Source organism: Triturus cristatus, chromosome 8 (assembly GCF_964204655.1).
Source record: "Triturus cristatus chromosome 8, aTriCri1.1, whole genome shotgun sequence".
NCBI lineage: Eukaryota > Metazoa > Chordata > Amphibia > Caudata > Salamandridae > Triturus > Triturus cristatus.
The window spans coordinates 885,520,748-885,548,331 of NC_140591.1; the positions used below are offsets into that span (position 1 = coordinate 885,520,748).

The 27,584-nt window shown below is 50.4% G+C and overlaps 1 protein-coding gene across 2 annotated transcripts in view; it reads left to right on the top strand.

The window, feature by feature from the left end:
* The window catches only part of LOC146805219 (pyruvate dehydrogenase (acetyl-transferring) kinase isozyme 3, mitochondrial), a 1,482,095-nt gene that overhangs the window by 862,987 nt on the left and 591,524 nt on the right, over positions 1–27,584 (top strand). For both annotated transcript variants that reach the window (XM_085622419.1, XM_085622420.1), the window contains exon 7: positions 3,699–3,775. In XM_085622419.1, the coding sequence (XP_085478545.1) occupies positions 3,699–3,775 (77 nt within the window). The remainder of the gene's footprint in view (positions 1–3,698; positions 3,776–27,584) is intronic.

The window sequence follows — 27,584 nt, forward strand, 5'->3', positions numbered from 1 at the left end:
AGGAGGGGAGAGAGGGAAACACCTCAGGAAAAGCTCCCCCTGACAAGCCACCAATCCAGGTCTACCCGGATCTGAGGAGAGACAGGAATCGGAGATGATAGGGGAAGACAATTAGGAGACCAGTGTGCCAGGATGTGAGCCATCAGTCTGTGCAAAACCTGCAAAAGTATTCCCAGGGAAACCAGAAACGCCATTGCAGCCGGATCCTCATGAACCTGGATCCAACATGCCGCCACCTGGACAGACCGCGACAAATGACCCAGAATGTGGGACCAAATCCTCACCACCCTCACCTCGGGCAAAGTGACCATGCCCAAATCGGTACAAAACCTTGCCCCAATAAGAGACGGTCCTGGGCCGGAACAAGGAAGGACTTGTCCAAATTGATAGGAAAACCGTGCTCCTGCAAAATGGCCAGTACCACCCCTGAGTGTTTGCGAGCCAACAGGCTTGTGGGAGCGTGAACCAACCGATCGTCAAGGTAATGGTGAAGGAAGATCCCCCGACAGTGAGCCACTGCTAACAAAGGAGCCAACAGCTTCGGGAAGACCCTCGGGCGGACTTCAGACCGAATGGCAATACAGCCAACTGAAAGTGGCTGTCCCTACGGCAAACCTCAGAAACCTCTAGAGCCATGGGAACATGGAGGTAGGCGTCTTGGAGGTCTATGGAAGTCATAAAGTCCAGGACACCAACCAAGGGAATTATGAACTGTAAGGTCACCATCTTGAAATGAATGATCCTTACCCACCCATTCACTCTTTTGAGATCCAGAACCGGTCTGAACAACCGTACACCTTCTGAACCAGAAAAAGAATCGAATAGCAACCCATACCCTGCTCCTCCACGTGAACCGAAACAATTGCCCTTTTCACTAGAAGAGCCTGTCCCCATTCCAGAAGAGCCCTCCTCTTCTCCAGGTCCTTGGGGATAGAAGTATGAATGGGTGCCCCAACTGGGATGCAGAGTGACAAAGTTGATACGATAGCCTCTCCTGACAATGTTCAAGGCCCAATGATCCTTCACATCCCGACTCCAGGCATCCAAGAAAAACAAAAGCCTTCCACCCACAGGAATTAACACCCCCCCTGCAATAGTTGTAGGAATTTTGCTGATCCTTGGCCCCGGCCGAGGCCAATGACTTTATGGGCAGGAACTTCCCCTGGTCTGGAGGGCTTCCCGGAGGAAAGTAAGGAAGAAGAAGGTTGATCCCAAAAGCGATGAGAAGAAGAAGCCTTCCCTTTGCACGGCAGAGAATGCTTACGATCCTTGAATGCCTTGGTGATCATGCTGTCCAATTGATCCCTAAACAGCAATTTAGCCTCAAACAGGATCTTCAGGAGAGAAGACTTCTCTGAAAAGTCTGCCTTCCAATCTCGCATCCACAAATCCCTCCGAGCCAACACCATGGAACCAGTCTCCATGGCCGAAGACTTCAAGATATCCAAAAGCATGTGTGCCAGCAACTTGGCCTGTTGCTCCATGTGAACCACCAACTCAGAACAATCAGCCTACTCCTGAATCGCCAGGGCTAACTTCTCAGTAGGAAACAAGAGACTGGCGAATAAATATTGGCCTTCAAAGTCAGATTTTCTGCAGAAAAAGCCTTTTTAAGCGTCCCCTCAATCTTCTTGTCTGTAGCATCAGAAAGAGAACAATCTTCAGGATTAATTGCAGTATGACCAGTCAGAGTGGCCAGAATGGCGCCCACCTTAACTGCATATGGATACGAGTCCTTACCCTCCTCCAGTAAATACAGCTTCTGCAGAAACCTGGCAACAGAGGCGCGTTCCATGTCTCGCCATTCACCAGTGATCAAGTCCTTGATTCTGCTATGAAATGGCATAGCAAAAACGGGAGGCTTAACATATTGTGGGAACACGCCTTCCACTGCCTCAGAGGATGGTAAAGGCGCAAAACCCAAATTCTCCCGAATGAGCTGCAGGATGTCTGGGATATCCTCTCTATTCACAAATTATCCTTAGAGATGGAAGCGCGGTCAGTCTCCAAAGGCAAGATGTCCCCAGAGGGGGAATCCACCAAACCCACAGCAGGACGTACGCCCCTGCACCTGGGCTTAGCTCTGTCACCCAAAGCACTGACCACAGCAGCCACAATCATAGGCTGGACCTTAGAGGCAGATAACAAAGTAGAAGGATCCCCAGGGCCCTTGGACCTGCTCCGGCTAGCAGGAAGAGGCTCATCCTCCTCAGAAAATGACAAAACATGCTTGCACTTGGATGCTCACTTCCCCACCATTATACCAACAATGAACACAGAACAGGGAGCCCCCTTCAAATAGTCAGCAAACCCCACAAGGAACCAATCGGGAAACAGAGACAAAACAAACAGTCACAGTACCAATAAGGATGCAGTATAAACAACCAACCAATCCCCCATGTACACAAGTGCAGTAAAATTAACCAAAAACAGCCTCACGTGAGGGCCTTACTGTAAGATTAGAGAAACTGTCAGCAGAGGAACCGCGCCACCCCCCAATCGCTGCAGCCTCTCTGGCAGGGCGCTGACCCAGAATTCAAGCCACAGCGACACAGTAACCCCGTTTTGTGACTCACAACAGACATGCCAGCAAAGAGCGCACTGCAACTCCCTGGCACAGCGTCTCAAGGCTACCACGCCGATCGGGCCAGCACCGCCATGCCCAACAAGCATGCACACCAGAGCATGTAGCTGAAATCCAGGAAAATGAAGTAACAAACTACCGTAGCACCGCACGTGGTACGCGCGTATAACGGTAAGATTAAGAAAAAACAGGAGGCAGGAGGGGAAGGGGGATTTTTAATTGGTGATTGAAATCACATGGTATGGGTTTCTTGTGAGGCAGGAATGCCTCATGTTTGTAAATAAGGGAAGTGAGGGAGGGGACGATGAGGTAATAATTCTCACCAGGGTTGGATTGGGATTAAAAATCGGCCCGGGCACGCTAAAAAAAAGTAGCCCACATTTGCATATTGCTTTGCCGCAAAACACTTCTTCAGCGAAATTTTATTAAAAAAGGTGGGGAAGACATTAAAAAATTGCACGTATTAGTTTACACTGGTGAAACAAGTGAGGCCACTTTCGCTCAGGCCCCCTGCCCCTGCTCAATATGCATATATTAATGGGCCGGCCAGCGAGAGAATGGGAGTGACACCTCTCTTCCTGTAGATAAAAGGGAGGTAATGGACACCCATCTACCTCCAGAAAGGCCACTGAGGCAGGGCCGGACTGGCCGTAGCGGGAACCGGGCGTTTCCCCGCTGGGCCACTAGGGTGGAGGCCGGTTTGGGCCCCTGGGGGGGCATTTTTGTTACTGGGGGTCGGCAATATCGGCCCCCTACAACAAAATTGTCCAAAACCGGCCCTCGCAAACTGCTCGGCTGCACCCCCTCACCCCAGGGGGGGGCTGGCCGAGCAGTTTGCCAGGGCCGGTTTCGGTTCCCAGTCTGGCCCTCCACTCAGACACCCACTGTGCCGCTGGCAGCATCGAACAACGCAGAAACCGCCCAAATCGGCCCCCAGGCTGCTCAAAAAAGCAGCCCACAGCATTGCCCGAATGCCCGCGTTACCAATCCCACGCTGGTTCTCACGATAATAATCATTAATATTGGAAAATGGTTGTATGTGCTTTTATTGCCTTTTGGTGTTTATCTGTCTTCAAGTTGGGCATAATCTTTGATGTGTTTTTGTTCGTTTCAGCGAAAGTACCAGATAAACCGATCCAAGTGGTGTATGTTCCATCTCACCTGTTCCACATGCTCTTTGAGCTTTTTAAGGTAGGGGAAGAAAAGTATGCTTTATGAAGTCTGCTTTGCACAATCTGATTTTTAGTAGAATTCTTCCTATGCTTGAGGTTTTTATTGGACCATTACCAATAGTTTGAATTTATTTCAGTGACAAAATGAAAATGTTTCACAACCTCATTATACCGAGTCTTGACTTTTTCTGTTCCTTGCATAGTTCAGTATTATGGTACACAAGACCCAGTAACAAGCATTGACAAAGGCAACAACTGGCTTGTAGAGTTGCGTTTTCCTTTTTGTAATGAACGTTTGGTTAGACACCTGGATGTTTGTTTACAAGAATGAATACACAGTCGGAGGCCACCAGAGTAGCACCGGCCACGTCACATAAGGGCATTTTCGCCTTAGAGCCATGTGTTATTGGCCCATTACCTGCCTTTCCGCTGACCTTTTCATGGCGGTGTCCCTGCCATCGAAAGGTCAGCGGAAAGGCAGGTCAGAATCAGGACGGCAGTGCAGGAGCGGGACCACCTCCATTGGCCGCCTCTGCTGCCGCCGCCTACCAGGGCCCTATAATCTAAATTAACTCATCTATGAAAAAACGTGTGTAAAAAAACGTGGTTGAAAAACACAGAGTGCCCAAAGTATCTTGTGGCTGAGCCCTTGGCTTTTGCTAGGGTGGAGTAAGGATGACTAAGGCTGTGAGACCAAGAAAACCAAAGCCCACATAGTGGAGTGGCAGCCATAGAACCAAAGACAATATGAAGAGTGGACACTATTTGCCTGAAAGCATGCACCTTCTTGTGCAGCCCGCACTCAGACTCTCATCATTCAGCTGTTGGAGATTAGCCCCTATACCAGCGTCAGTCTGCACTAGCAGTTCTTTCTTTTGAGAAGTCAGGTGCCTTTACCTCCGGTGATGAACATATGGCTTCCTTCAAAGTGTCAAAAGCTTTCTGGCACCTGCCATGTCCAGATCTCCTTTTTGTCTGCTTCTTGATAGTCAGGTCAGTCATGGAGGCAACAGTGGTGTCCTACCCCTTGACAAATCTACTGTAGTACCCAGTATGTGCTAGGAAGACCCTCATTTCAGTTTGGGTATTGGGAGGCTCCCAGGCCACAAAGGTCTGTATCATGAGCGGGAGAGTTGTACATGGCCTGCACCTATTTGGTGGTCCAAGTACACCACTGAGGCCTGTTCTGTCTGGCACTGACCAGCCTTAATAGACAGACCTGCCAGCTTCAGTGCCTGTAGCACTTCTCTGTGGTGGTACAGGTTGTCATCCCAGCTGAAAACAGCAATATCATCTAGGTCGGCTACACTGAAGTGTTTCAGCTCATCCAAGACCTGATTGACCAACCTCTGGAAGGTGACAGGAGCATCCTTTAGCCCCAAGTGCATCACACTGAACTAAAAGTAGCCCTCCGGGGTGCAGAATGTTGACCTCTCCTTGACCTCCTCAGTTAAGGCAATTTGCCAATACCCAAATGTCACCAAGGTACTGAGTATCTTTGAAGCTTCCAACCAATTAATGAACTCATCAGCTCTGTGAATGTGGTGTTCGTCTGTCTTGGTGACTGAATTGATTCTCCGATATGTCACACAGCACCTCAGTTCTAGGGTGGTACCTTTTGAGGCAGCCTTGGGTAATAGTACCACTGGACCAGACCAGTGGCTATAGGAGGGCTCAGTCACCTCAACTCCAGCATCTTAGAACCTCATTTATAATGCTGGCTCTCCGTTTGTCAGACAGCCAGAAAGTGTTATTATTGACAGGCCTACATTCCCCTGTGTCTGTTGTGGTTACACCAGTCAGTGAGTCCTGGGGTATCTGGTGAGAGTCCCTCGGCTGCTCTGCTGTCAGTGTGGGGCGGAGGATGAATCCCTCTACTGACCCTTCCTGCTCCTTGGAAGACTGTAGGTCTGGGAGGGGTGCACTCTCCTCCTCATCACCATCTATCACCAAGAGCAGAGTCCCTGCAGACCTCTCATAGTTTGGTGTGAGGCAGTTCACATACAGGATCCTTAAAGGTTTCCTCGATGTTTTGAGATATACCAGATAGGTAACCTCCCCTTTCCTCCCTTTGACTTCATAGGGCCTGGTCCACCGATCCTACTAGGCTTGGGGATCCACAAGTTTGATCACCCACAATTTCTGGCCGGATTGGTACTCTACCTGACTGGCTTTCTGGTCATACCACTGCTTCATCGCCACCTGGCTGACCTCCAGGTTCTTAGTAGCCTCTTACCAGCAGCCCTTCATCTGAGACCTGAGAGCCAGCATTTAGCTCACTACATCTTGAGTGGGTTTGTTGGGAGCTTGCTCCCACACTTCCTTGACAAGACAGATGTCCTCTGGCAGGGCGGCCAAATAGATGTTCGAATGGGCTGAATCCCACTCCTTTCTTAGGCACTGTCCAGTAGGAAAAAAGAAAGCATGGTAACAAGCGTCCCACTTGCGCCTAATGGGCTCTGATAAACCAATAATCTTGACCTTCAGGGTCTTGTTGAACCTCTTAACAAGACCAATGGTCTGGGAGTGGTATGGAGTGGAGAACTTTTAGGTTACCCCCACCCTTCTCCCACATGGACTTCATGTAGGCAGACATGACACTGGTACCCCTCTAAGTCACAACCGCCTTGAGGAAACCCACTTGGGTGAAGATCTCAGTCAATTCCGTGGCCACCATGGGTGCGGTCACCAACCTCAGGGGTATTGCCTCAGGTTACTTTGTGGTGTGGTGTGGTTCACCAAGACCAGGATAGACCTGATGCCTAAGACTGTTTTTGGATCCAGAGGCCTAACAATGTCAATCCCCACCCTTTCAAAGGGTGTTCCCACCACTGGGAAGAGTAGCAGGGGACCCTTGTGCTTTATCCCCGACTTATCACTGGCCTGGCAGGTAGTACAGGATCTATGATGTACACAGCTGGTGGTAGATAATAGGAGATTGGCGCTCTAAGGTCTTGTCACATAGAGGTTAGGTTAAGTAGCATGAAATCTGGTACGGTGCAGTAAGGTAGGGAAAAACCACCAGATCCCCAAATGTGTGGTCAAAATGGCCACTAAACAATATATACAAATCCTCTGCACACGTGTGATAATTACAAACATGAGTGGTAGATTTATACATCACAGTTCGTTTTCTTGTGCTTTTTCAAGGTAGTTTATTTGAGTTCTTTTGTAAGCGAAGTCCATTCTGCACTTCACATTTCCTCTTTCTTAGCCAACATGTGTTTCGTCGCTGTTACATGGAATTACCCCGCAACTTCTTCAGGGCTAAGGAAATATACAAGATCGCTTGTTCATATGTACACGGGTTATTTGTTCATTTGTATAATAACACTGTCTTAGTGAATCAAGTGACATTAGCACGCCTTTGATCACTACGGTGTCTGTTTGCGAAAACACATGCGAAGAATAGTATTGAGCAGGCAGTTGTACAGTATTTCTTGTGCGGCAGTCTATCTATAGGGAAAAAGACCCCCATTTGCTTTTAATCCTAGTCATCATAACATGTTTTAAATCACAGTTGTTAATCCTGATTCCCTCACTGGGAATCTCCTCAGGTGGGCAAGTTGCAGTTGTGAAAATGCATGCGTCTAAGTTGTGCTTATTAAAAGATTTTGTGTAGTGCACCCTCGTGTTGTCATGGCCAGGTGCTGGCATGCTGAATACGGTGTGTATTCACACTAGTCGGGGCATTCCAAATAAGCAGATAAGATACGATAACTATGAGCTGTATATCGAGGTTTTTAAGTGTAAAGAAAATGTTGGCACTGTCAACATATTGGTTACATATTCGGTGATAATTCCAACCCGAAAGGGTTTCTGTTAGTAGTTGTGTTTTTCAATAGTTGCTAGCATTGTCGTCATTTATTGTGATTGTTCCTTCCTATTTCCCTCGAGTATGGTTGTTAATATCCCAACCTGCCCACTCCTTGAGTAAAGGTAAATAGGTATAATCAATAATAGCCCATTCTATCTACAGCTTTGTTACATCCCCCAACTGCGATCAGAACCTCCTTACCGGCAAGCCTGTGACTTGTGTAATCCTCACTCCTCCTGCGTGTGCGCAGAGCTCGACCCCTACATCCCGGAAGAGCCCTTGACTGGCGTTTCTTTTATTCAGTGGTTTTGGAGAGCGGACTTGCAGGTAAATGTCCCCCACGGCACCTCCATCTTGAGGGCAGCTACTTAGATGCCGCCCTCGCGCGCTGACATCATTTCTTTCTTTTTCCGCGCCAGCCAGCGTAGATCCGGAGAGAGCGGTACCCCCAGTCACTTTTTGACTGACTTTTTCTCGACTTTTGTCGACTTTGTTTCTGAGTCTATCGATTCCTGGTGCACGTAGGGATGGCCGGCTTCAAGGCTTGCGGTTCCTGTACCGACTGATGTCGTTTACGGATCTGCACCCCGTGTGCCTCTTTTGCCTGGAGCGCGACCCCAACCACAGGTCGTGCTTCGACTGCCTGTCGAGGGCGCCGAAGGCTTTGCCGGAGCGGTCCCGAAAGTTGCTTCAGCGCTGGCAATCGACTCCGCGCCGTTCGAGGTCCCGGTCGCAGGGAGGTCGAGGGACCGGTCCAGGAGCCATCACCACTCGTCTAAGTCATCGAAGTCTTCGCACTCGGGTAAGTCAAAGCACAAAAAGAAGTCAAAGAAGCATTGTCGCTCTCAGACTTCTCCCCGACGATCAGCTGACGCGACGAGGGATGCGGACGGTGCCGCACCCGCACGCGGAGCCTGAGGACTCGACTCCTGGCTTTCCTCCCTTCCCAGGGCCCAGAGTGACTCCCGCCAAACTTCGTACGTTGTACGAAGCGATGCATGCCATCTTTGGGCATTCTGAACCCGCTGGCGTGCCTTCGGGCCCCGTGGACTCGGTTGAGGGACCTAGGTATTCTCCGCCGTTGGCTCCGACCCCGGGCCTGGATCCGGATCGGCGCCAGTTGACCTGATTACACCTCCACCGGCGGCACTTCCTCCGGCACCTCAACCGACGCCGGTTGTGTCGTGTTGGTCGTGTCCCCGGCCAGCGTCAACCCCGGCCTCCATCCCGAAGTGGACCTGGAGCCGGCCCGGCAGCACCTGACGCCGGATCTGGCACAAAGTGGGGTTTTTGTGCCCCTGTTCACTCCTGGGGTTCCTTTTCGGCCAGATTGGCAACCTGAGGAAGAAGAGGAGGGCCGGGAGGGGTCAGGTGACCCTTTAACTGATCAGATGGAATCCGAAAAGGACTGGAGAGAGGAAATGGGGGATGCCAGTGGTCTTGACACCTCTCCTGACCTTGGCATGTTGTCTCCTCCTACCGTTGCTACGGAGGAGGGAGTGTCATACGCAGAGGTGTTGCGTAGGGCGGCTGAGGCCCTCAACCTCGAGTTTCCTACGGTGGCGGTCAGGACTAACCTCCTGACAGAGGTGCTTCAGCTGGCGGCGAGTTCTTCGGAGCCCCTGTTGCCCTTAATGAAGCCCTTACTAAATGTCCTTTTGGGCACGTGGTCCAGGCCCAACACGGGGTCACCCGTGGGTAGGATGATTACCCGACACCACTGCCCGGCTCCGGTCGACCCCACTTTCCTCTCCCAACACCCCACCCCTGAGAGCTTGGTGGTACAAGCCTCTACTTCCAAGAGCGCATTCCCTACCGCTCCCTCGGAAAGGGAATCCAAGAAGCTGGACCACCTTGTAAAGATTTTCTCTTCCGCCAGCTTGGGACTGCGGTCGGTAAACACCGCATGTCTATTGGGCCCTTACTCCCACTCTGTGTGGGACTCGGTTGCACAGGTGCTGCCTCAGTGTCCGGAGGAGGCCCAGACAGTGCTCTCCCAGGCTATTGCCACCGGGAGGGATGCGGCAAAGTTCACCATCTGTAGTGGGCTGGATACCGCCGACTCTCTGGGCAGGACGATTGCCACGTCGGTAGCTATTTGACGTTATGCCTGGATGAGATCGACTGGCTTTTCTGGGGATGTCCAGAACACCTTGATGGACATGCCCTTTGATGGCCGTCGCCTTTTTGGCGACAAAGCAGACAACGCTTTAGAACGTTTCAAGGACTCACGGGCTACGGCCAAGTCCTTGGGCCTCTCCAGCTGCCCAGAGCAGTCTGCTTTTCGCCCCTTTTGTGGCTACGGAAGGGGTGCCCCGCTATGTCCCACCCAGAGCCACAGGCCACTGCAAGTCACCCAACCTACGTGCGGCCGTGGACATGGGAACAACCGTCGTGGTTCCGGGGGCCAGCGTGCGCGACAGTCCACCAACCCCCCTCTGCAGCAGCCTCCAAACCTTCCAAGTCTGACATTTCAGGTTCATCAAACACCAGTGGATGGCAGGATCCCCCATCACCTCCCCCACTGGCGCACCATCACGCCGGACAAGTGGGTTTTGCAGATAGTCCGAAGGGGCTACTCCCTACCCTTCGAGGCTACCCCTCCAGCCATGCCACCGCAATACCACCGCATGTCGGAGGATCACCTGACACTTCTCCAGCAGGAAGTCATGGCTCTCTTGGCCAAAGGAGCCAACGAGCGTGTTCCTGTCCCAGATTAGGTTGTGGTTGTTACTCCCACTACTTTCTGGTCCCCAAGAAGGACAAGGGCCTGCATCCTATCTTGGATCTCAGGAACCTCAACCGCTTCCTCCGGAAGGAGAAGTTCAGGATGTTGACACTCGCTCAGGTCTTGTGTGCCCTCGACCCGGAATACTGGATGGTAGTGTTGGACTTGCAGGACACTTATTTCCACATCCCTGTCCTGCCGGCCCACCGGCGTTACCTGCGGTTCACGGTAGGCCACGAGCATTTTCAATTTACCGTGCTCCCCTTTGGCCTTACCAGCACCCCTCGGGTGTTTACAAAAGTGATGGCGGTGGTCGCAGCTCATCTGCGCAGGTCACGGGTTTCAGTCTTCCCCTATCTCGACGACCGGCTGTTGAAGGCGGGCTCGCCCCAAGCAGTCATCTCCCACCTCCAGACTACGGCCAACCTCCTGCATTCGCAGTGGTTCTCCATCGATGTGCCGAAGTTACACCTGATTCCCTCTCAGAAGCTCCTCTTCATCGGAGCGGTTCTGGACATGACGCGGTTTCGGGTCTATCCTCCCGAACTGCGAGTCCGGGATATTCAGGCTATGATTCCGATCTTTTAGCCTCTATCCCGGATTTCAGTTAGAATGACCCTGAGGCTGCTGGGCCTCATGGCCTCCTGCATCCTGCTGGTCGATCATGCCAGGTGGCATATGCAGGCTCTGCAGTGGGACCTGAACTTCCAGTGGGCGCAGCATCAGGGGAATCTGTCCGATTGCATCCAGATCTCGGAGGGCACTGCATGACAATTGCAGTGGTGGCTCATGAACCAGAATTGGTCAGCGGCAGATCCCTCTCCCTTCCCCATCCAGAACACACAGTGGTGACGGACGCATCCCTTCTGGGATGGGGCGGCCACATGGAGAGGCATCGATCAGAGGCCTCTGGTCTCCGGTGGAGTTCAGTCTCCACATCAACCTTCTGGAGCTTCGGGCGATTCATCTTGCACTCAAAGCATTCCTTCCCTCTGTCCGGGGAAGAGTAGTGCAGGTGTTCACGGACAACACCACTGCCATGTGGTACTGCAACAAACAAGGCGGGGTGGGGTCGTGGACCATATGTCAGGAGGCCCTCCGCCTCTGGACATGCCTGGACCATCAGAGCATTTCTCTGGTGGTTCAACACCTGGCAGGTTCACTGAACTCCAGGGCCAGCGAACTCAGCCGCAGGTGCATGATGGATCACGAATGGCGTCTTCACTCGGAGGTGGTGCAAGGTCTCTTTCAACCGTGGGGTGAGCCTTGGATAGATCTATTCGCCATCGAAGAGAACACGCAATGTCAGCAATTCTGGGCATTGGAATTTCCAAGGCGGCACTCGCTAGGCGACGCTTTTCATTGCGAGTGGAGTTGCGGTCTGTTGTTCGCTTTTCTGCATATACCACTTCTGCCCAGAGTGCTGAAGAAGATCAGGCACGACCGGGCCCATGTCATTCTTGTGGCTCGGATTGGGTACAAAGAGTTTGGTATCCCGAGCTGCTCAACATGGCCATCGGTCCCTCGACCTGTCTGCCTCTTCAGAGGGATCTTCTGTTGCAGCAACAGGGGACGGTCCTCCACCCGAACCTGTCCAGCCTCCACCTCCTTGCGTGGAGATTGAGCGGCGGCAGTTAACGTCATTCGACCTGCCTCCCAAAGTCTGCGATGTAATTCTGGCAGCCAGGCGTCCCTTGAAAGGCATAACTCCTCTCTTTTCTCCTATTCCTTTTGGTATGCCTCTGTGGGACTTGAACCTGGTTTTAAGTTATTTAATGTGTGCTCCCTTTGAGCCGCTTCACAACTGTCCTTTGAGGCTCTTGACTCTCAAAACTGAGTTCCTGGTGGCCATCACCTCTGCCAGATGAGTGAGTGAGCTCCAGGCGCTTTCTTCTACGCCTCCTTTTCTCTCTGTGCATCTGGACAAAGTTGTCCTCAGGACTCGTCCATCCTTCCTGCCCAAGGTTGTCACTACCTTCCACATCGGGCATACCATCACTTTGGCCACCTTCTTTCCACCTCCGCATCCTTCGAAAGAGGAAGAGAGGCTCCACCGTCTAGACCCAAAACGTGCACTTTCTTTTAATTTGGATCGCACTAAACAGTTCCGGGTGGACGACCAGCTCTTTGTTGGGTACGTGGGCGCCAAGAAAGGTCGGGCCGTACACAAACAAACTATCTCCCGATGGGTCGTCTTGTGTATCAAAGCCTGTTATTCTATGGCAAAGAAGGAGACTCCAGTGGGGCTGCACGCCCATTCCACCAAGTAACAGCAGCAACGACTGCTTTGGGACGTGGAGTTCCACTGATTGACATTTGTCAGGCAGCTACATGGGCTATGTTGCGCACCTTTATCAAACACTACTGCGTTGACAGTCAAGCCCGGAGAGACGGCTTCTTTGGCCGTTCTGTTCTCCAGGACTTTCTGGTGTGATCTTGGTTCGCAGACCCACCAACGGGGTTGGTATTGCTGGGGTATCTATTCTAAGGTAAGGAATCTATAACTAATGTGTTTCTTTCAGATGAACAAGTTACTTACCTTTGGCAACGATATATCTCTAAGAAACATTAGTTAGTTATAGATTCCTTATAGCCCCACCCATCCTCCCTGTTCTGCGAACTGATTTCTAGGGTGAAGGATATCCTTTCAGGGCCCTAGTTTTTTACACCAGTGGTCAGTGTCTTGCATGGCTCTGCGTTTCTGGCGCGGAAAGTCATAAACAGAACTGATGTCAGCACACGAGGACGGCGTTTAAGTAGCTGCCGCGACATCATCCCGGCGATCACGACTCCAACGACGGACGCGGAGTCGACCAATGCCACCTTCAGACACGCAGAGGTACTGCTGACAAAAAAACTTTCCGGATCCAGTCTGACACCTGGGGGTAATTGTAAGGAATCTATAACTAACTGATGTTTCTTACAGATATATTGTTACCGAAGGTAAGTAACTTGTTCTTTAAGGGGGGGGAGCTCGTTGGGTCAAGGATGTGACCTAACGGCTAGGGCTGTCAATCTCAAATCTGGGAAAAAGTGTTCGAGTCTCGGCAATGTCGCTCAACATCCTGTGATTCTGGCCGAATCTCTTAATCTCCCCATGCCTAACAAAATGAATGTGTCCTTGTGTAACGCAACTGGTGCTCATGTAAAGCGCTATGATACCTGATACTTTCGGCTCATGTTTGCGCTATAACAAACTCCAGAAAAAAAATATGCGTCTGTCTAACTCTGCCACCAATGTGAGTATGAAGACGAAGGGCGTCACCCATTTGCTTAGTTACCAGTCAAATATGCTGACAGATCTCTGTCAACCATCAATAAGTCTTTAAGCCAAAGCACTACCCCTCTTCACAATTGTACAGTGCTTGGAAAAAAGGTTGTCAAACATAATATATTATCCAAGGCTTCTCCACATCCCAGTGTGTTAATTGCTCATAATGTGTGATGCAACTCAGTCAACTGAGAAACCACACTAGAGAGCCATGTGGAAAACGGGCGACTCAGTGTTCTCCTGGGGCTGTGTATGTAAAGAACGCCTCAAATATGTCTTATAGTCAAACCACATTAAACCCATTATACAGTGTGTGATATATTACAAATTGATCACAGTGACAAGGCACATTTAAGCAATCCACTTGTGCCTAACTTGATCATACTAAGGGATGGAGGTCCATGGAATTTCATCGATCAGGCCATTTTTGTCACTTTGTAGATTGTACACCACCCTGCCTCTCCTCTTCCTCGAAGGCACCTGGGCAACTGTTTAAGTCTCCAGGTCCTTCTGACTCCCCTGCTGGGCTTCCATGGACCATATAGTCCTGAGCACCCACTCAGCGAATTCCGACTTCTCCAGATGAGAGCTAAGATCCACTTTCTTCCAGATACTGTGCTTTAGGTCCTACCCCAGCAGTCAAACAACAGACAGTGGTGATCTGATCATGACCATGAGATACCTTCTCCCCATACCACACACACACGCACAGACACTCTAGGCAAACCAAAGCCACAGGGCATGGCACAACCTAGTGGACTACATCAGGGATAAACGGTTCTGAGGAAACCAGATGTCACCTCACAGTAGTCGTGCTGGCTCCTGTGTCACTCATATCCTCAACCCACTGCCCATTGATGGTGAGCCTCTGCCTGTACTTTTTGGTGTTATCAGGCATGTGAGCTTTAGACACCCCTCTCTGTCACCCAGGGACACTAGAATTATCTCTGCACTCGCGCAAATAAAACTGGGGGCACCTCCTCCCTCCGCACTACACTGGGGTAGGCTCGGCAGTGGGGGGCTGTTTCCTGCCGGGGTGGATGGCATCCTCCTTATTGTGCCCTGACTGGTAATACTCATAGCACTTGTGCTAGAAAAAACCTGTTGGTTTCTTCTCAATAAACCCTTCCCTCTTATGGTCAGGATTATATTGAAGTCCTTCTGCTGAAAACTCTTTTGGGGGCCTTTACAGAACTCATTTTGTTTTTCACTGTTCCCCCAAATGTCTGCAAGTTGATTCCCTATCCACCATTTATGGGGCCCCCCAGGTACCTTCTTGGACACTCTGGTCAACAAGAGAATCACCTTCCGCCTCCTTACCCACGCACACAAAGCTCTCCACGATCAAGGGCCGAGCTACCTCAACAACCGCATCAACTTCTACGCTCCCAAACGCCACCTCCGTTCTGCCAGCCACGCCCTCGCCGCCGTCCCACGCATCCGCAGAGCCACTACAGGAGGAAGGTCCTTCTCCTACCTGGCCGCCAAGACCTGGAACTCCCTCCCGGCCGACCTGCGCCTGACCCAAGACCACCCCTCCTTCAGGAAGAAGCTTAAGACCTGGCTGTTCGAGCAGTAGCGGCACCCCCCCCCCCCAGCGCCTTGAGACCCTACGGGTAGGTAGTGCGCTCTATAAATGTCTTGATTGATTGATTGATTGGTGCACATCCAGAGGTCAGCTTCCTTTACAAGGTCTCTGGAGACAGTGAGCTTAGAATCAATAATGTGTTTGGCGCAGTTATGTAAGACAATTACTGAACATCTGCTCTCCCGTCTAAAGCCCATCGTAATCATTTACTTTGCATCCCTTAACCCAGTCATTTGGGGCCTTACTGGAATAATCTACAAAATCAACCCATGATGGCGTTGGCTGCTCCTGGCTCTTCCTGAACTTCAGACAACACCTTTCTGGGGTCATACCAAACTTCACAACAAGGGCTTCCTTCATGAGGGCATATCTCACCCTGCCAGCTTTCTCAAGGGCCAATAAAGTATCCCTCCCAGTAGTTTGCATATGCTTCGGCATGCTAGTCCTTCTCTGTGACTTTGTGCATGCACCGGGCCACCTCATATAACTCAAACCACTTGTCGGTCATCCCCCACCACTAAGCCAGGTACCAGATCTTTGGGATGTGGACTCTTGTACCTCCTCTTGGCTCTACACTGTTGCTGCAACCATCCTCAGTGGACTCATAAATCCTCTTGGCTCTCAGGTCCAGTTCTCTCCAGCCCCTATCATAAGCCAGCACAGTTTCCTTCTCCTCCAAGGCCAATCTTTTCTCCTCCAGTGCCATCTCTGCTGCTGCCTTTTTCTCCACAGCTGCCAGAGCTGCTCTTTTTTCTGCAGCCAGCCTCTTTTTCTCCAGGGCAATGCCTGCCACTTGTAACTTTAGTGCCCTCTTTGCTTGTCTGTCCTCTATCTCAGCTGCGCTCAGGCTGTGAGAAGACACACTGCTCTCTGCCCTGCATAAGGCAGGGGATCTGGCTTTTGTAGGGTCATCTTCTCCTGGCACTGGAGCCTTTGTAGGGGTATTACCCCTCTTCCTCTTTCTCTTCCTACTCATCCTCTCCCTCATGAGACTTTCTCCCCTGCGCTGAAGTCTGTCTGGAGCACCAACTTCTTAGACCATTTGCCAGCTTCAGCCCTCTTTCCTTGCACAGCTCCCTTCAGATCTTCCATGTTGAGGCTCGCAATGCAGCTCAGATCCACCTCCATTCTTTAAAAAAAAAAAAATTTCATAAAGGTGAGGAAAAGGACCAATTCAAAATAAGAGTAGAATTTAGAAATCAAAAATAATATTATAAAGGGATTTTTCGTTTTGACACAAATCGAGAGGTACTGATAAAAAAAAGTCCTAGATCTCACTCCAGAGAACTAAATGTAAGAAATTGGGTTATTAGATGAGGGAGGTGAGAATCCAACCCAAGCAATAATCACAATCCTTTCAGAGGATCCCTAAAATTCACTAAATTAGCCCAAGCTGAACACCCATGTAGCTATGTCACAGAGTGGACAAGCTTAATTTAAAGTCAGTGTGTAAACTATGTATGCAGTACTCAAACAGTAATAAAATGACACCTAAACGACAAAACCCCATATTTAGAATCAGAGTTATGAATAAGTTTGGATTTACAAATAGCACCAAAACAGTGTTAAGCGGCAACCACGGTCATCTGCGCGAGACTGGGACAAGAGTATGTTTTAAGGCCGACCACAATGGAGTGTGAGTTAGATACAAGGACCAGGTTCACCCCGGTCAAAAAGTTACCTTCGCAGCAAGAAACGTTTATGGAGCAGAAAGGCTTCAGCAGGGTAAGACAGCAGGTTATGGCCAAAGCCAGGCTTGTCGATGACGGGGTGCAAAATTTGGGGTATTGGTGAAGTTATCGACAAAGGTGGGAAAGCTCAGAGCGCAGAAAGTTCTGGTTTCGTGCCCAAACAGCCCTCAACCACGATCAGATGCAGGTGACGGCTTGGTCGGGTGAAGCTTTCTGTGTTTGAATTTAGAAACTTTTCTGGAGCTCCGATTCCCTCAGTCGGGCATGACTTCAGGCTGTAGCCGAAGAGGGATCGATGTCGTCGGATGGTGAGCGACGGTAATACCACTGAACAGATTTGCTGCTGCTGAAAAGAACGTAGTGAGAGCTGCAGCAAACTCAATCTCAGCAGCGATGCTTCTTCTGCGGATCAGGTTGGTCCCAGTTCCACGTTAGTTCTCAGGGGTAAAAAGTTAGAAAATGTTTCTAAGTTCCTGGTTTTAGGGTTAGACAAAGATTAGTACACTCTGACACCAGCCAAGGGTCTAGGACCTTTGGAACAACACTTGGGGGATAAGATTCACTTCAGCAGAGTCCAGGGCCGGGTCCAGTTCCAACTAGTAAGCTGCAAATGCTGGAAAGAGGCCTCTTGAAGCTTGTTGTGTCCTTGTATCTCAAACAGGAGGTCAGCCTTATGATCCTTGGAGCTACGTCTGGGGTCCTGGGTACAAGGAAAGGAGGTCCAGTCTTCTCATGTCTTCAGACACCAGAGCAATCCTCTTCTGATCTTCCTCAGGTCCAGCAGTGTTATGAGGAGTTACTGGGGATGCTGCATGTATGCCCATTTGCAAGCCTGTGGGTGGGGAAACTCCAAGCCACTCCCTAACCAATTTGGTAAACGATTCCACTTTTGTAGTACTTCCTGCGTGTTTTACAATTAACTATCCCATAGTGCCTCTCTCTTCCTAAATCCAGGATATCAAAATCTTTCTTTCCCCTGGTCAGAGCTCCCTGTGCCCAGCCAGAGTTGGTACCATGTAAATGGGCAACCGATCCTCTGTGGTCACTCTAATCCAGTTCTAGGGCAGCTCCCTCCTCCACTGGGATTGGTGCCAGCCTGGCTAGGAGGACAATAGAGGGACAGGCCCAGATGTGAGCTACATCTGCCTGTGACAGGGGAGGCCTTCTTGAAGTTAATCAAAGGGTTGGACACCTCCGTAGGCCTTCTTGTCAGTGGAAAGAACATCTCCCCACACCCATGGCCCTTTGTCCCTGTCCCGGGAGGAGTAAACACCTTAACATAAGAGAGACATTGGCTGCCAATTTGGAATACATACAGAAACGCCTTAGAGGCTTTTGGATTGGAGGAAAAGGGGCAACTTTCTAAAAGTGCCTTTTTCTCAAGAATTAAACAAAATCTGATTTTACCATTAGAATAGATTTTGTTTATGCATTAAAAAGAGGCCTTGAAATATTTTTTTAGTCACTGTCAACCCTAATTTAGCATTGTAGGATTTAATAATGTAATCCAGTGTTTTCCTAGCAGTCAGTCTTGCTACAGAGAAAATCACTTTTAGGTTTTTTCACTGTAAGGACATGTGAAACGTGACACTTTTAGATGTCCTAGTAAACAATGTGGACGAACTCACTATCAAAGGGCGGCTCACAGGTATAAAGGTGCCAGAGAAACCTTTGGTTTGTTAAGACTCCTCACCCACCAACCTAGTCGGTGGCATTCGTCATCATTGGGGTCTCAACCGAATGCCACCCGGTTGTGCTACAATGCTTGATTACAGCAGAGCTGGTGTTGTGTGATATGTGAAAGAAGTGGTGAAAGTTAAAATTATCTCTGGGAATCCTTGCAAATGATACTTTATTCTTTGCGGCCCGGGATAAGGTTAAAAAATGAGGGCAGGCAACAACAGAGAAAAATGCTCCTTGTTGCAGAGTTAAAGTGCACAAAGCCCTATGTCCAACAAAAACAGTCATGGCAAAGATCTGAGGGAATGCCACACAAAGGATGATAATTTCCAACAATAATGAGTAATTGTAAAATGTGCTTTAATCCCTGAAGAGATATTGTCACTGAATAATATTTGTTTTTTGTTACCCTCCTCAATGGTACTCATTCTTTCGGCCAAAGAAGAATGAAAAGCTGAGTAGACCCATCTGGATTGGTGTGACCATGAGTTCAGACTCCGATCCCTCAAATGAATGCATTAGCCCTGAGCCACTAGACACGAATACATACCTGGAGAAATGCCTACCAATTTTCATACTTCTTAAGACATAGACAGATTTTTTTAACAATGTCATGCACCATGTCAGGGAAAAACTAAGATGACAGTGGTTTGATTATTGTCCTTGATATTTAGTTAACAAAGAATCCAGATGAAAGGGACAGTAATATTGGATTAGGGGTGCACCATTGTAGGAGAGTGGAATCTGACTAATGGTTGCCCCCAACTTTTTGCCTGGTATTTGTGGTTTTTGACTAGTCTGGCTGGGATCCTGCTATCCAGGACCCCAGCCTATCTGCTTTCTCCCTAAAACTGTTGTGAGTACTCTAGGTACAAACATAATTGGATGCTGGGCATGCCCTACCAGTCCCTTGTAGATGGTACCCTAGGTACCCAGGGCATGGGTCCCCCAGTAGGCCTACCAGGGCTGCAGCACTTATTGTGCCACCCTGGGACAGCCACCCAAACTGACACCACCAGGCCACTACTGTAGCCTGGGTAAGGTGGTGCTAGCACCCCTTACAGGGATGTAGGTACCCTATGTCCCATACCATACAACACATATACTCTCATAGGTCACCCCTATGGCAGGCCCTGGTAATCCTACAGGGCTGGGTGCTGAGGTATGTGTGAGGGGGGACCCCTACGTGAGTAGGACCTCTCTGCAACCTTCGTAAAAACGTTACTGGGTTGTTTGTAGTGTAGCCATACCATATACTCTTAACCGCATTATAAGTTATTGCGTCATCGCTGTAACTTAGGAGTGGCTACACAGAACCATATCGTGTTTGGTGTCAAACATGAAGGAATCATACCCCCAGTCCAGCCATGGGCATGGGGGCACGATTCCCCCTTGCTAGGAGGGTGATATGGGAAAAGCGGTAGAATTTGGAAACCAATTTAAAAGTGCACATGTACCACAAAATGGCTACTGTTCGCCACCGACACGACTCTGGCTGGCTGTTGCTGGGGAAAACCCCAGCCTCGCCATCTGGACAATAGGGCTCCTGTGGCAGGGAGGTGCCAGCACCTCCCCAGACAGGAAATGTGGATTGGAACAGGGTGGGTGCACCAAATGTCCTTTCAGAGTTGCACGTAGGCAGCTGCAGAGCCCCAATTCTGCATACACCGCCTGGAACCGGTTCAGGGGCATCCTGCCCCTCGCCCAGGCGGGAAACACACAAAGGGGAGTGGGTGTAGCCACCCTTTCCCGCCTCTACTCTGATTGGTAGGCTCTCTTTTGGACCATCCCCTAATCTTGGGGATATATGGGAATAACTTTGCCCTAGAGCCTTAGATTCGTACAGGACTTCACAGAACTGACCTTCGACGAGCTGCTGCCCAGCTGACTGAAGAAATCTCCCTTGGGATAAAGGAGTTATCCCCCCTGCTTGGCAGGCACCTAAAAGACTACAGTATACCCAGTTGGAACTTCGTTGCTCTCACGACCTTCGACGCCTTCCAGCAACCTCGAGGTGGGTCTCCAGTGCATCCCAGCGTCCTGTGAGTGTGCCCAGCAAGTCTGAGCACCCTGGACCACGTGGGTGTCGAGATCCCCGCATACCCCGAGACACCGGCCACCTCTTGTCCAGCACACGACCCCGACCAGTGGGGAAGTTGTGCTTTGGCCCATTCTTGAGCCAACCTTCAAGCAGCATTTGTGCCGACCCTCAGCTCCCTGGCCCGCTCCGGTGTCCCGTGGGAGCCCTTTTACGCACTCCATTTTGCTGCCTTCCGCGGTCCCTTGTCCCTCGACTTGTGGGCCCTGACGGAGGACAATCTTCTTTTCTAAGAGTTCCCCTGGTTGCTCCAGGCCTGCTCTACGCTCCCTGCAAAGGAGAGCACCCTCAGACCACGTGGGTCTGCACCAGCAGCTGCTTTGTTCATCTTGCGTGGGTTGCGGTTGCCAATGCTTAGTGGATCCAATCGGGACACTACCACCGCAGCGACCCTCAGCCGACGTGGGACAGTCGCCCTCCAGAAGCTGGCCTTCCTTGAAGCCTCCCGGAGCCCGTGACTGCAGAGCCCAGCTGTACCTTCCACACCTGAAGCACCCGACATCCACGAGCTCCTTCCTGTGAGCTCCCTGGTCACTGTGCTGTGACCCAGACTCTGTCCCCTCTGCTTTCAGGTTCATCTTTGTCTTTTCTTCAACTTCAATCTTCACGACTTCAGCGACACTTCCAGCTAGCAGCAGTTTGGACTCCTTTTCCATAGAAAATCAGCCCGCGACCCGACACCAGAATCGACCTATGCACCCGGCTTCCCTGGGGCAGGTAACAGTGGTACTTCGGTACTCCCGTGGTGGTGGGCTCTCCAAAGCCTTAAGTCTCAAGCCTTAACTTTGTACTGTTGTTAGAAGTGTCCTTAAACCTTAAATATTCAACCGCGACATTCTCCATAGGCTAACATTGCGATCCCGATAGCAACTTCTCGCACTGCACACGCCTCCCGTGGGTCCCCTTCCTCTTAACTGTGGGTGGATTCTTAAGGAGCCAGCGATCCTGAATGCCCTAGGCATTGCCTGTAGAATTGTCGTGGTTCTTATACCACTATTTTAGTATATGGTTTGGTCCCCCCCTGGGGCCCATTGATTTCTGTGCTATTTATTGTGTTTAGAAATGCTTGTTTGAATTGTAACTTTGCCACTAGCCACATAAAGTGACTATGGGATTCTGTCTAGAATAAATACATATATTTTATATATATACCTGTGTGGGCTACTCTTTCATTTGGTTATTCAAGAGGTTATTATGGTAAAACAATAAGCTTAACACTCCTTCAAGACTTAGCCTGAAGGCTGCTCTCCACAGCTACCACTAGGATAGCTTTCTTTAAAGGTTGTCTTAAACCTATCATCAATAGGAGTCGAATTGGACTGGTGCAAGGTGTCCCTATAACTAGGAACAGCATATGCCAGGCCAACTTCTCACATTGGTGTGCAGCGGTTGGATTCAAGCTTGCCATTGTTTTACCAGATAACAAATTGAATTTCTAAAGTGAAAGCCACAAGGTACCAAAGGTACATATAAATTCAAGCTAGAATACAATAAGTTCTACTGAACTTGGAGTTGTGTGTAGAGGGTTTAGCACACCTTGACTACAACTCAAGAGAGGGTTCAGTAGGCCACACTTAGTGTAGGTAGATACATCACTACACTAAACATGTCTTCAGGTAGCACTAAGGCTATGGAAGGACCCCAGAGGGTCCCTATAGATAAGTATGATAATTTCACCTTTGCAGAGCTCAGGGAAATGTGCACCCTTAGGAGACTGAAGACAGAAAGAGGTGCCAACACAAAACGTCTCAAGGAGATCCTGCTCATAGCAGACTTTATGGAGTCCATAGGATCCAGAGGGACGGACAGAGTGGGTGGGCACCCCTCAGAAGAGGACACTCCCATAGTGGAATCTGAAGAGGAACAGGAAGAGGATGAAAATCCTGACCTGGAAGAAACAGACCACTCACAGCATGGAGGTGATGGCCCAAGAGGCACTCCCTCCACCCTTAAAAGGAGAGTGGTGGATCCAAGAAGGAACAGATCCCCCTCAGTGGGATCCAACCATTCTAGGAGATCCAAAGGGTCCTCTGCCTCTTCTCAGAGAAGAGAAACCTCTCATGAGAGGAAATGCAGACTGATCAAATTTGAGCAGGCTAAGCTTGAGCTTAAAAGAGAACAGTTAGCATTGGACAGGGAAACCCTGGAGCTTCAGAAAGCTTCAAAGAAATGGGGTCTAGAGATCCCTGGTGGCAGTGATGAAACTCCTAGAGTTAGAGAGAGAGTCCCTGACAATAGGAACCTCCACAAGATTGTGCCCCCCTATCAGAATGGGGATGATATCCACAAATGGATATCTGCTCTTGAAAGGGCCTGTAGAGTACAGATGGTCCCTGTAGAGCAGTGGGCAGCAATCCTGTGGCTCTCCTTTTCAGATAAAGGTAGAGACAAGCTCCTCTCTGTAAGAGAAGAGGATGCTGATGATTATTATATCTTGAAAGCTGCTTTAATAGATGGGTTTGGCTTAACCACTGATCAATACAGACTTAAGTTCAGAGACACCCAGAAAGCACAGAATCAAGATTGGGGAGACTTTGTGGATTGTGCAACCAAGGCACTGGAAGGTTGGTTAAATGGCAGTAAAGTTAATGATTATCAAGGATTGTATAATCTCATTATGAGGGAGCAGATTCTTAATAATTGTCAGAACCAACTTTTACACCAGCACCTGGTGGACTCTGATCTGACCTCTCCCCAAGAATTGGGAAAGAAGGCAGACAAATGGGTCAGAACCAGGATTAGGCCTAAGAACCAAGTTGGTGACCAGAAGAAGGATTCCACTAAGCCCAAAGAGAAAGGTGGGGATGATAAACAAGAAAAGTCCTCTGAAGGGCCCCAACAACCCAGTGCTGGGGGTGGGTCCCAAAATACTTCCTCTAATAACAAGAAACCATATTGCCATGTGTGTAAGAAACCTGGCCACTGGAAAACTGACTCCAGCTGTCCAAAGAATGGCAATAAAGAGAATGTCCCTCCAAAACCAGCTCCAACACCTCCTGTTACTACTAGTAGTAATCCCCCAGGTGGTGGGAGTGCACCCAAAAACTTAGTTGGGTTCTCTTTGGGGACACCAGTGGACTCTGGCCTAGCCAGGTCCCCTGCATTAGCAACTATGGTCTGTGATGGTGGCATGGGGTTTGCCAACTTTACCATGAGTCCCAGTATTGTGGGCAGGTACAGACAAGAACCAATAATCAATGGTCAGAAGGCTGTGGCCTATAAGGACACAGGGGCCAGTGTCACCATGGTGACCAAGAGGCTAGTGCCCCTAGATCAGCTTTTACCTGGGTTTAGCTACCAGGTGACCAACATAGATGGAATCAGGACAGATCATCCCATGGCAGTGATAAATCTCAGCTGGGGAGGGGTCACTGGCCCCAAGAGAGTGGCAGTGTCCCCAAACTTGCCTGTAGATTGTCTACTGGGGAATGATCTAGAAATCTCAGCCTGGGCTGAGGTTGACCACAAGGCCCATTTGAAAATGGTAGGAATCCCTGAGAGAGTGGATGAGACCCTGGGGGCCTCACCTCCACCCCAGGAGAAAATAGAAAGAGTGAAGCCTGAAACTATGGATCACTCTACCCAAACAGAGAGCATAGGGGAAGAGGAACAGTCCTCCCCCCACCAGACTACAGGTAAGGGTCAAGTTTCTCAGGGAACTGATCCTGCCCCTTGTGAAGTAACTGCCCCAGAAGTGGACAGGCCTGACCTGCCCACCTCTCTGATGGCAGGGGATCCTTCCAAGGTGGTACCCAGTCTGGAGCAGGTATCCTGCCCCTCTCTACCCTGCCTCAGTCAGCCCAGGGCTGCAGAGGTCAGGGAGGTCAGTGGACCCTTATTGGGCCCCTGCCCAGAGGAACCCCCTCATCAACAGATTAGGGACACCCAGCAGAGTAGTTTCAGCCAGGTGAATATTCCTCTACAAACTGAGGGATCCCCCTTACCCCTAGGTATAGGCACCCCTCAAATGGATGTTGTTGAGCACAGGGAAACCTGGGGCCTAGCTGCCCCAAACCTTCCAGTGCCTTCCACTATTCCAGCCAAAGGGATCCAACCCCCAGCTGTAGGCAGCCAGAGGTTGACCCTTAGGGCCAGATATGACACAGTCATGGGCAGAAAGGCTTCCATAGTGGCCAGTGATCTGAGGAGGTTGAGACCAACCCAAGTAGGGTCTCACTTCCAGACTCAGACACCCCACCAGCCCACCTCTGACCCAAAAACCAATACAGGTAATTTTCCTAGACTTTGGAGAAACTCTAGAACCCCTTGGGGTAGGATTTCCCAAGTGGACCATGACACAGGGAGCAACCATGTTAGTACAGGTTCTTCCTTATATGGCCACTCAGGAAATAAAGGCTTATCTGGACAAGGTTAGCCTTATCTCCTTTCGTTTGGGGGGGGGGGGGTTATGTAGGAGAGTGGAATCTGACTAATGGTTGCCCCCAACTTTTTGCCTGGTATTTAAGTGGTTTTTGACTAGTCTGGCTGGGATCCTGCTATCCAGGACCCCAGCCTATCTGCTTTCTCCCTAAAACTGTTGTGAGTACTCTAGGTACAAACATAATTGGATGCTGGGCATGCCCTACCAGTCCCTTGTAGATGGAACCCTAGGTACCCAGGGCATGGGTCCCCCAGTAGGCCTACCAGGGCGGCAGCACTTATTGTGCCACCCTGGGACAGCCACCCAAACTGACACCACCAGGCCACTACTGTAGCCTGGGTAAGGTGGTGCTAGCACCCCTTACAGGGATGTAGGTACCCTATGTCCCATACCATACAACACATATACTCTCATAGGTCACCCCTATGGCAGGCCCTGGTAATCCTACAGGGCTGGGTGCTGAGGTATGTGTGAGGGGGGACCCCTACGTGAGTAGGACCTCTCTGCAACCTTCGTAAAAACGTTACTGGGTTGTTTGTAGTGTAGCCATACCATATACTCTTAACCGCATTATAAGTTATTGCGTCATCGCTGTAACTTAGGAGTGGCTACACAGAACCATATCGTGTTTGGTGTCAAACATGAAGGAATCATACCCCCAGTCCAGCCATGGGCATGGGGGCACGATTCCCCCTTGCTAGGAGGGTGATATGGGAAAAGCGGTAGAATTTGGAAACCAATTTAAAAGTGCACATGTACCACAAAATGGCTACTGTTCGCCACCTACACGACTCTGGCTGGCTGTTGCTGGGGAAAACCCCAGCCTCGCCATCTGGACAATAGGGCTCCTGTGGCAGGGAGGTGCCAGCACCTCCCCAGACAGGATATGTGGATTGGAACAGGGTGGGTGCACCAAATGTCCTTTCAGAGTTGCACGTAGGCAGCTGCAGAGCTCCAATTCTGCATACACCGCCTGGAACCGGTTCAGGGGCATCCTGCCCCTCGCCCAGGCGGGAAACACACAAAGGGGAGTGGGTGTAGCCACCCTTTCCCGCCTCTACTCTGATTGGTAGGCTCTCTTTTGGACCATCCCCTAATCTTGGGGATATATGGGAATAACTTTGCCCTAGAGCCTTAGATTCATACAGGACTTCACAGAACTGACCTTCGACGAGCTGCTGCCCAGCTGACTGAAGAAATCTCCCTTGGGATAAAGGAGTTATCCCCCTGCTTGGCAGGCACCTAAAAGACTACAGGATACCCGGTTGGAACTTCGTTGCTCTCTCGACCTTCGACGCCTTCCAGCAACCTCGAGGTGGGTCTCCAGTGCATCCCAGCGTCCTGTGAGTGTGCCCAGCAAGTCTGAGCACCCTGGACCACGTGGGTGTCGAGATCCCCGCATACCCCGAGACACCGGCCACCTCTTGTCCAGCACACGACCCCGACCAGTGGGGAAGTTGTGCTTTGGCCCATTCTTGAGCCAACCTTCAAGCAGCATTTGTGCCGACCCTCAGCTCCCTGGCCCGCTCCGGTGGCCCGTGGGAGCCCTTTTACGCACTCCATTTTGCTGCCTTCCGCGGTCCCTTGTCCCTCGACTTGTGGGCCCTGACGGAGGACAATCTTCTTTTCTAAGAGTTCCCCTGGTTGCTCCAGGCCTGCTCTACGCTCCCTGCAAAGGAGAGCACCCTCAGACCACGTGGGTCTGCACCAGCAGCTGCTTTGTTCATCTTGCGTGGGTTGCGGTTGCCAATGCTTAGTGGATCCAATCGGGACACTACCACCGCAGCGACCCTCAGCCGACGTGGGACAGTCGCCCTCCAGAAGCTGGCCTTCCTTGAAGCCTCCCGGAGCCCGTGACTGCAGAGCCCAGCTGTACCTTCCACACCTGAAGCACCCGACATCCACGAGCTCCTTCCTGTGAGCTCCCTGGTCACTGTGCTGTGACCCAGACTCTGTCCCCTCTGCTTTCAGGTTCATCTTTGTCTTTTCTTCAACTTCAATCTTCACGACTTCAGCGACACTTCCAGCTAGCAGCAGTTTGGACTCCTTTTCCATAGAAAATCAGCCCGCGACCCGACACCAGAATCGACCTATGCACCCGGCTTCCCTGGGGCAGGTAACAGTGGTACTTCGGTACTCCCGTGGTGGTGGGCTCTCCAAAGCCTTAAGTCTCAAGCCTTAACTTTGTACTGTTGTTAGAAGTGTCCTTAAACCTTAAATATTCAACCGCGACATTCTCCATAGGCTAACATTGCGATCCCGATAGCAACTTCTCGCACTGCACACGCCTCCCGTGGGTCCCCTTCCTCTTAACTGTGGGTGGATTCTTAAGGAGCCAGCGATCCTGAATGCCCTAGGCATTGCCTGTAGAATTGTCGTGGTTCTTATACCACTATTTTAGTATATGGTTTGGTCCCCCCCTGGGGCCCATTGATTTCTGTGCTATTTATTGTGTTTAGAAATGCTTGTTTGAATTGTAACTTTGCCACTAGCCACATAAAGTGACTGTGGGATTCTGTCTAGAATAAATACATATATTTTATATATATACCTGTGTGGGCTACTCTTTCATTT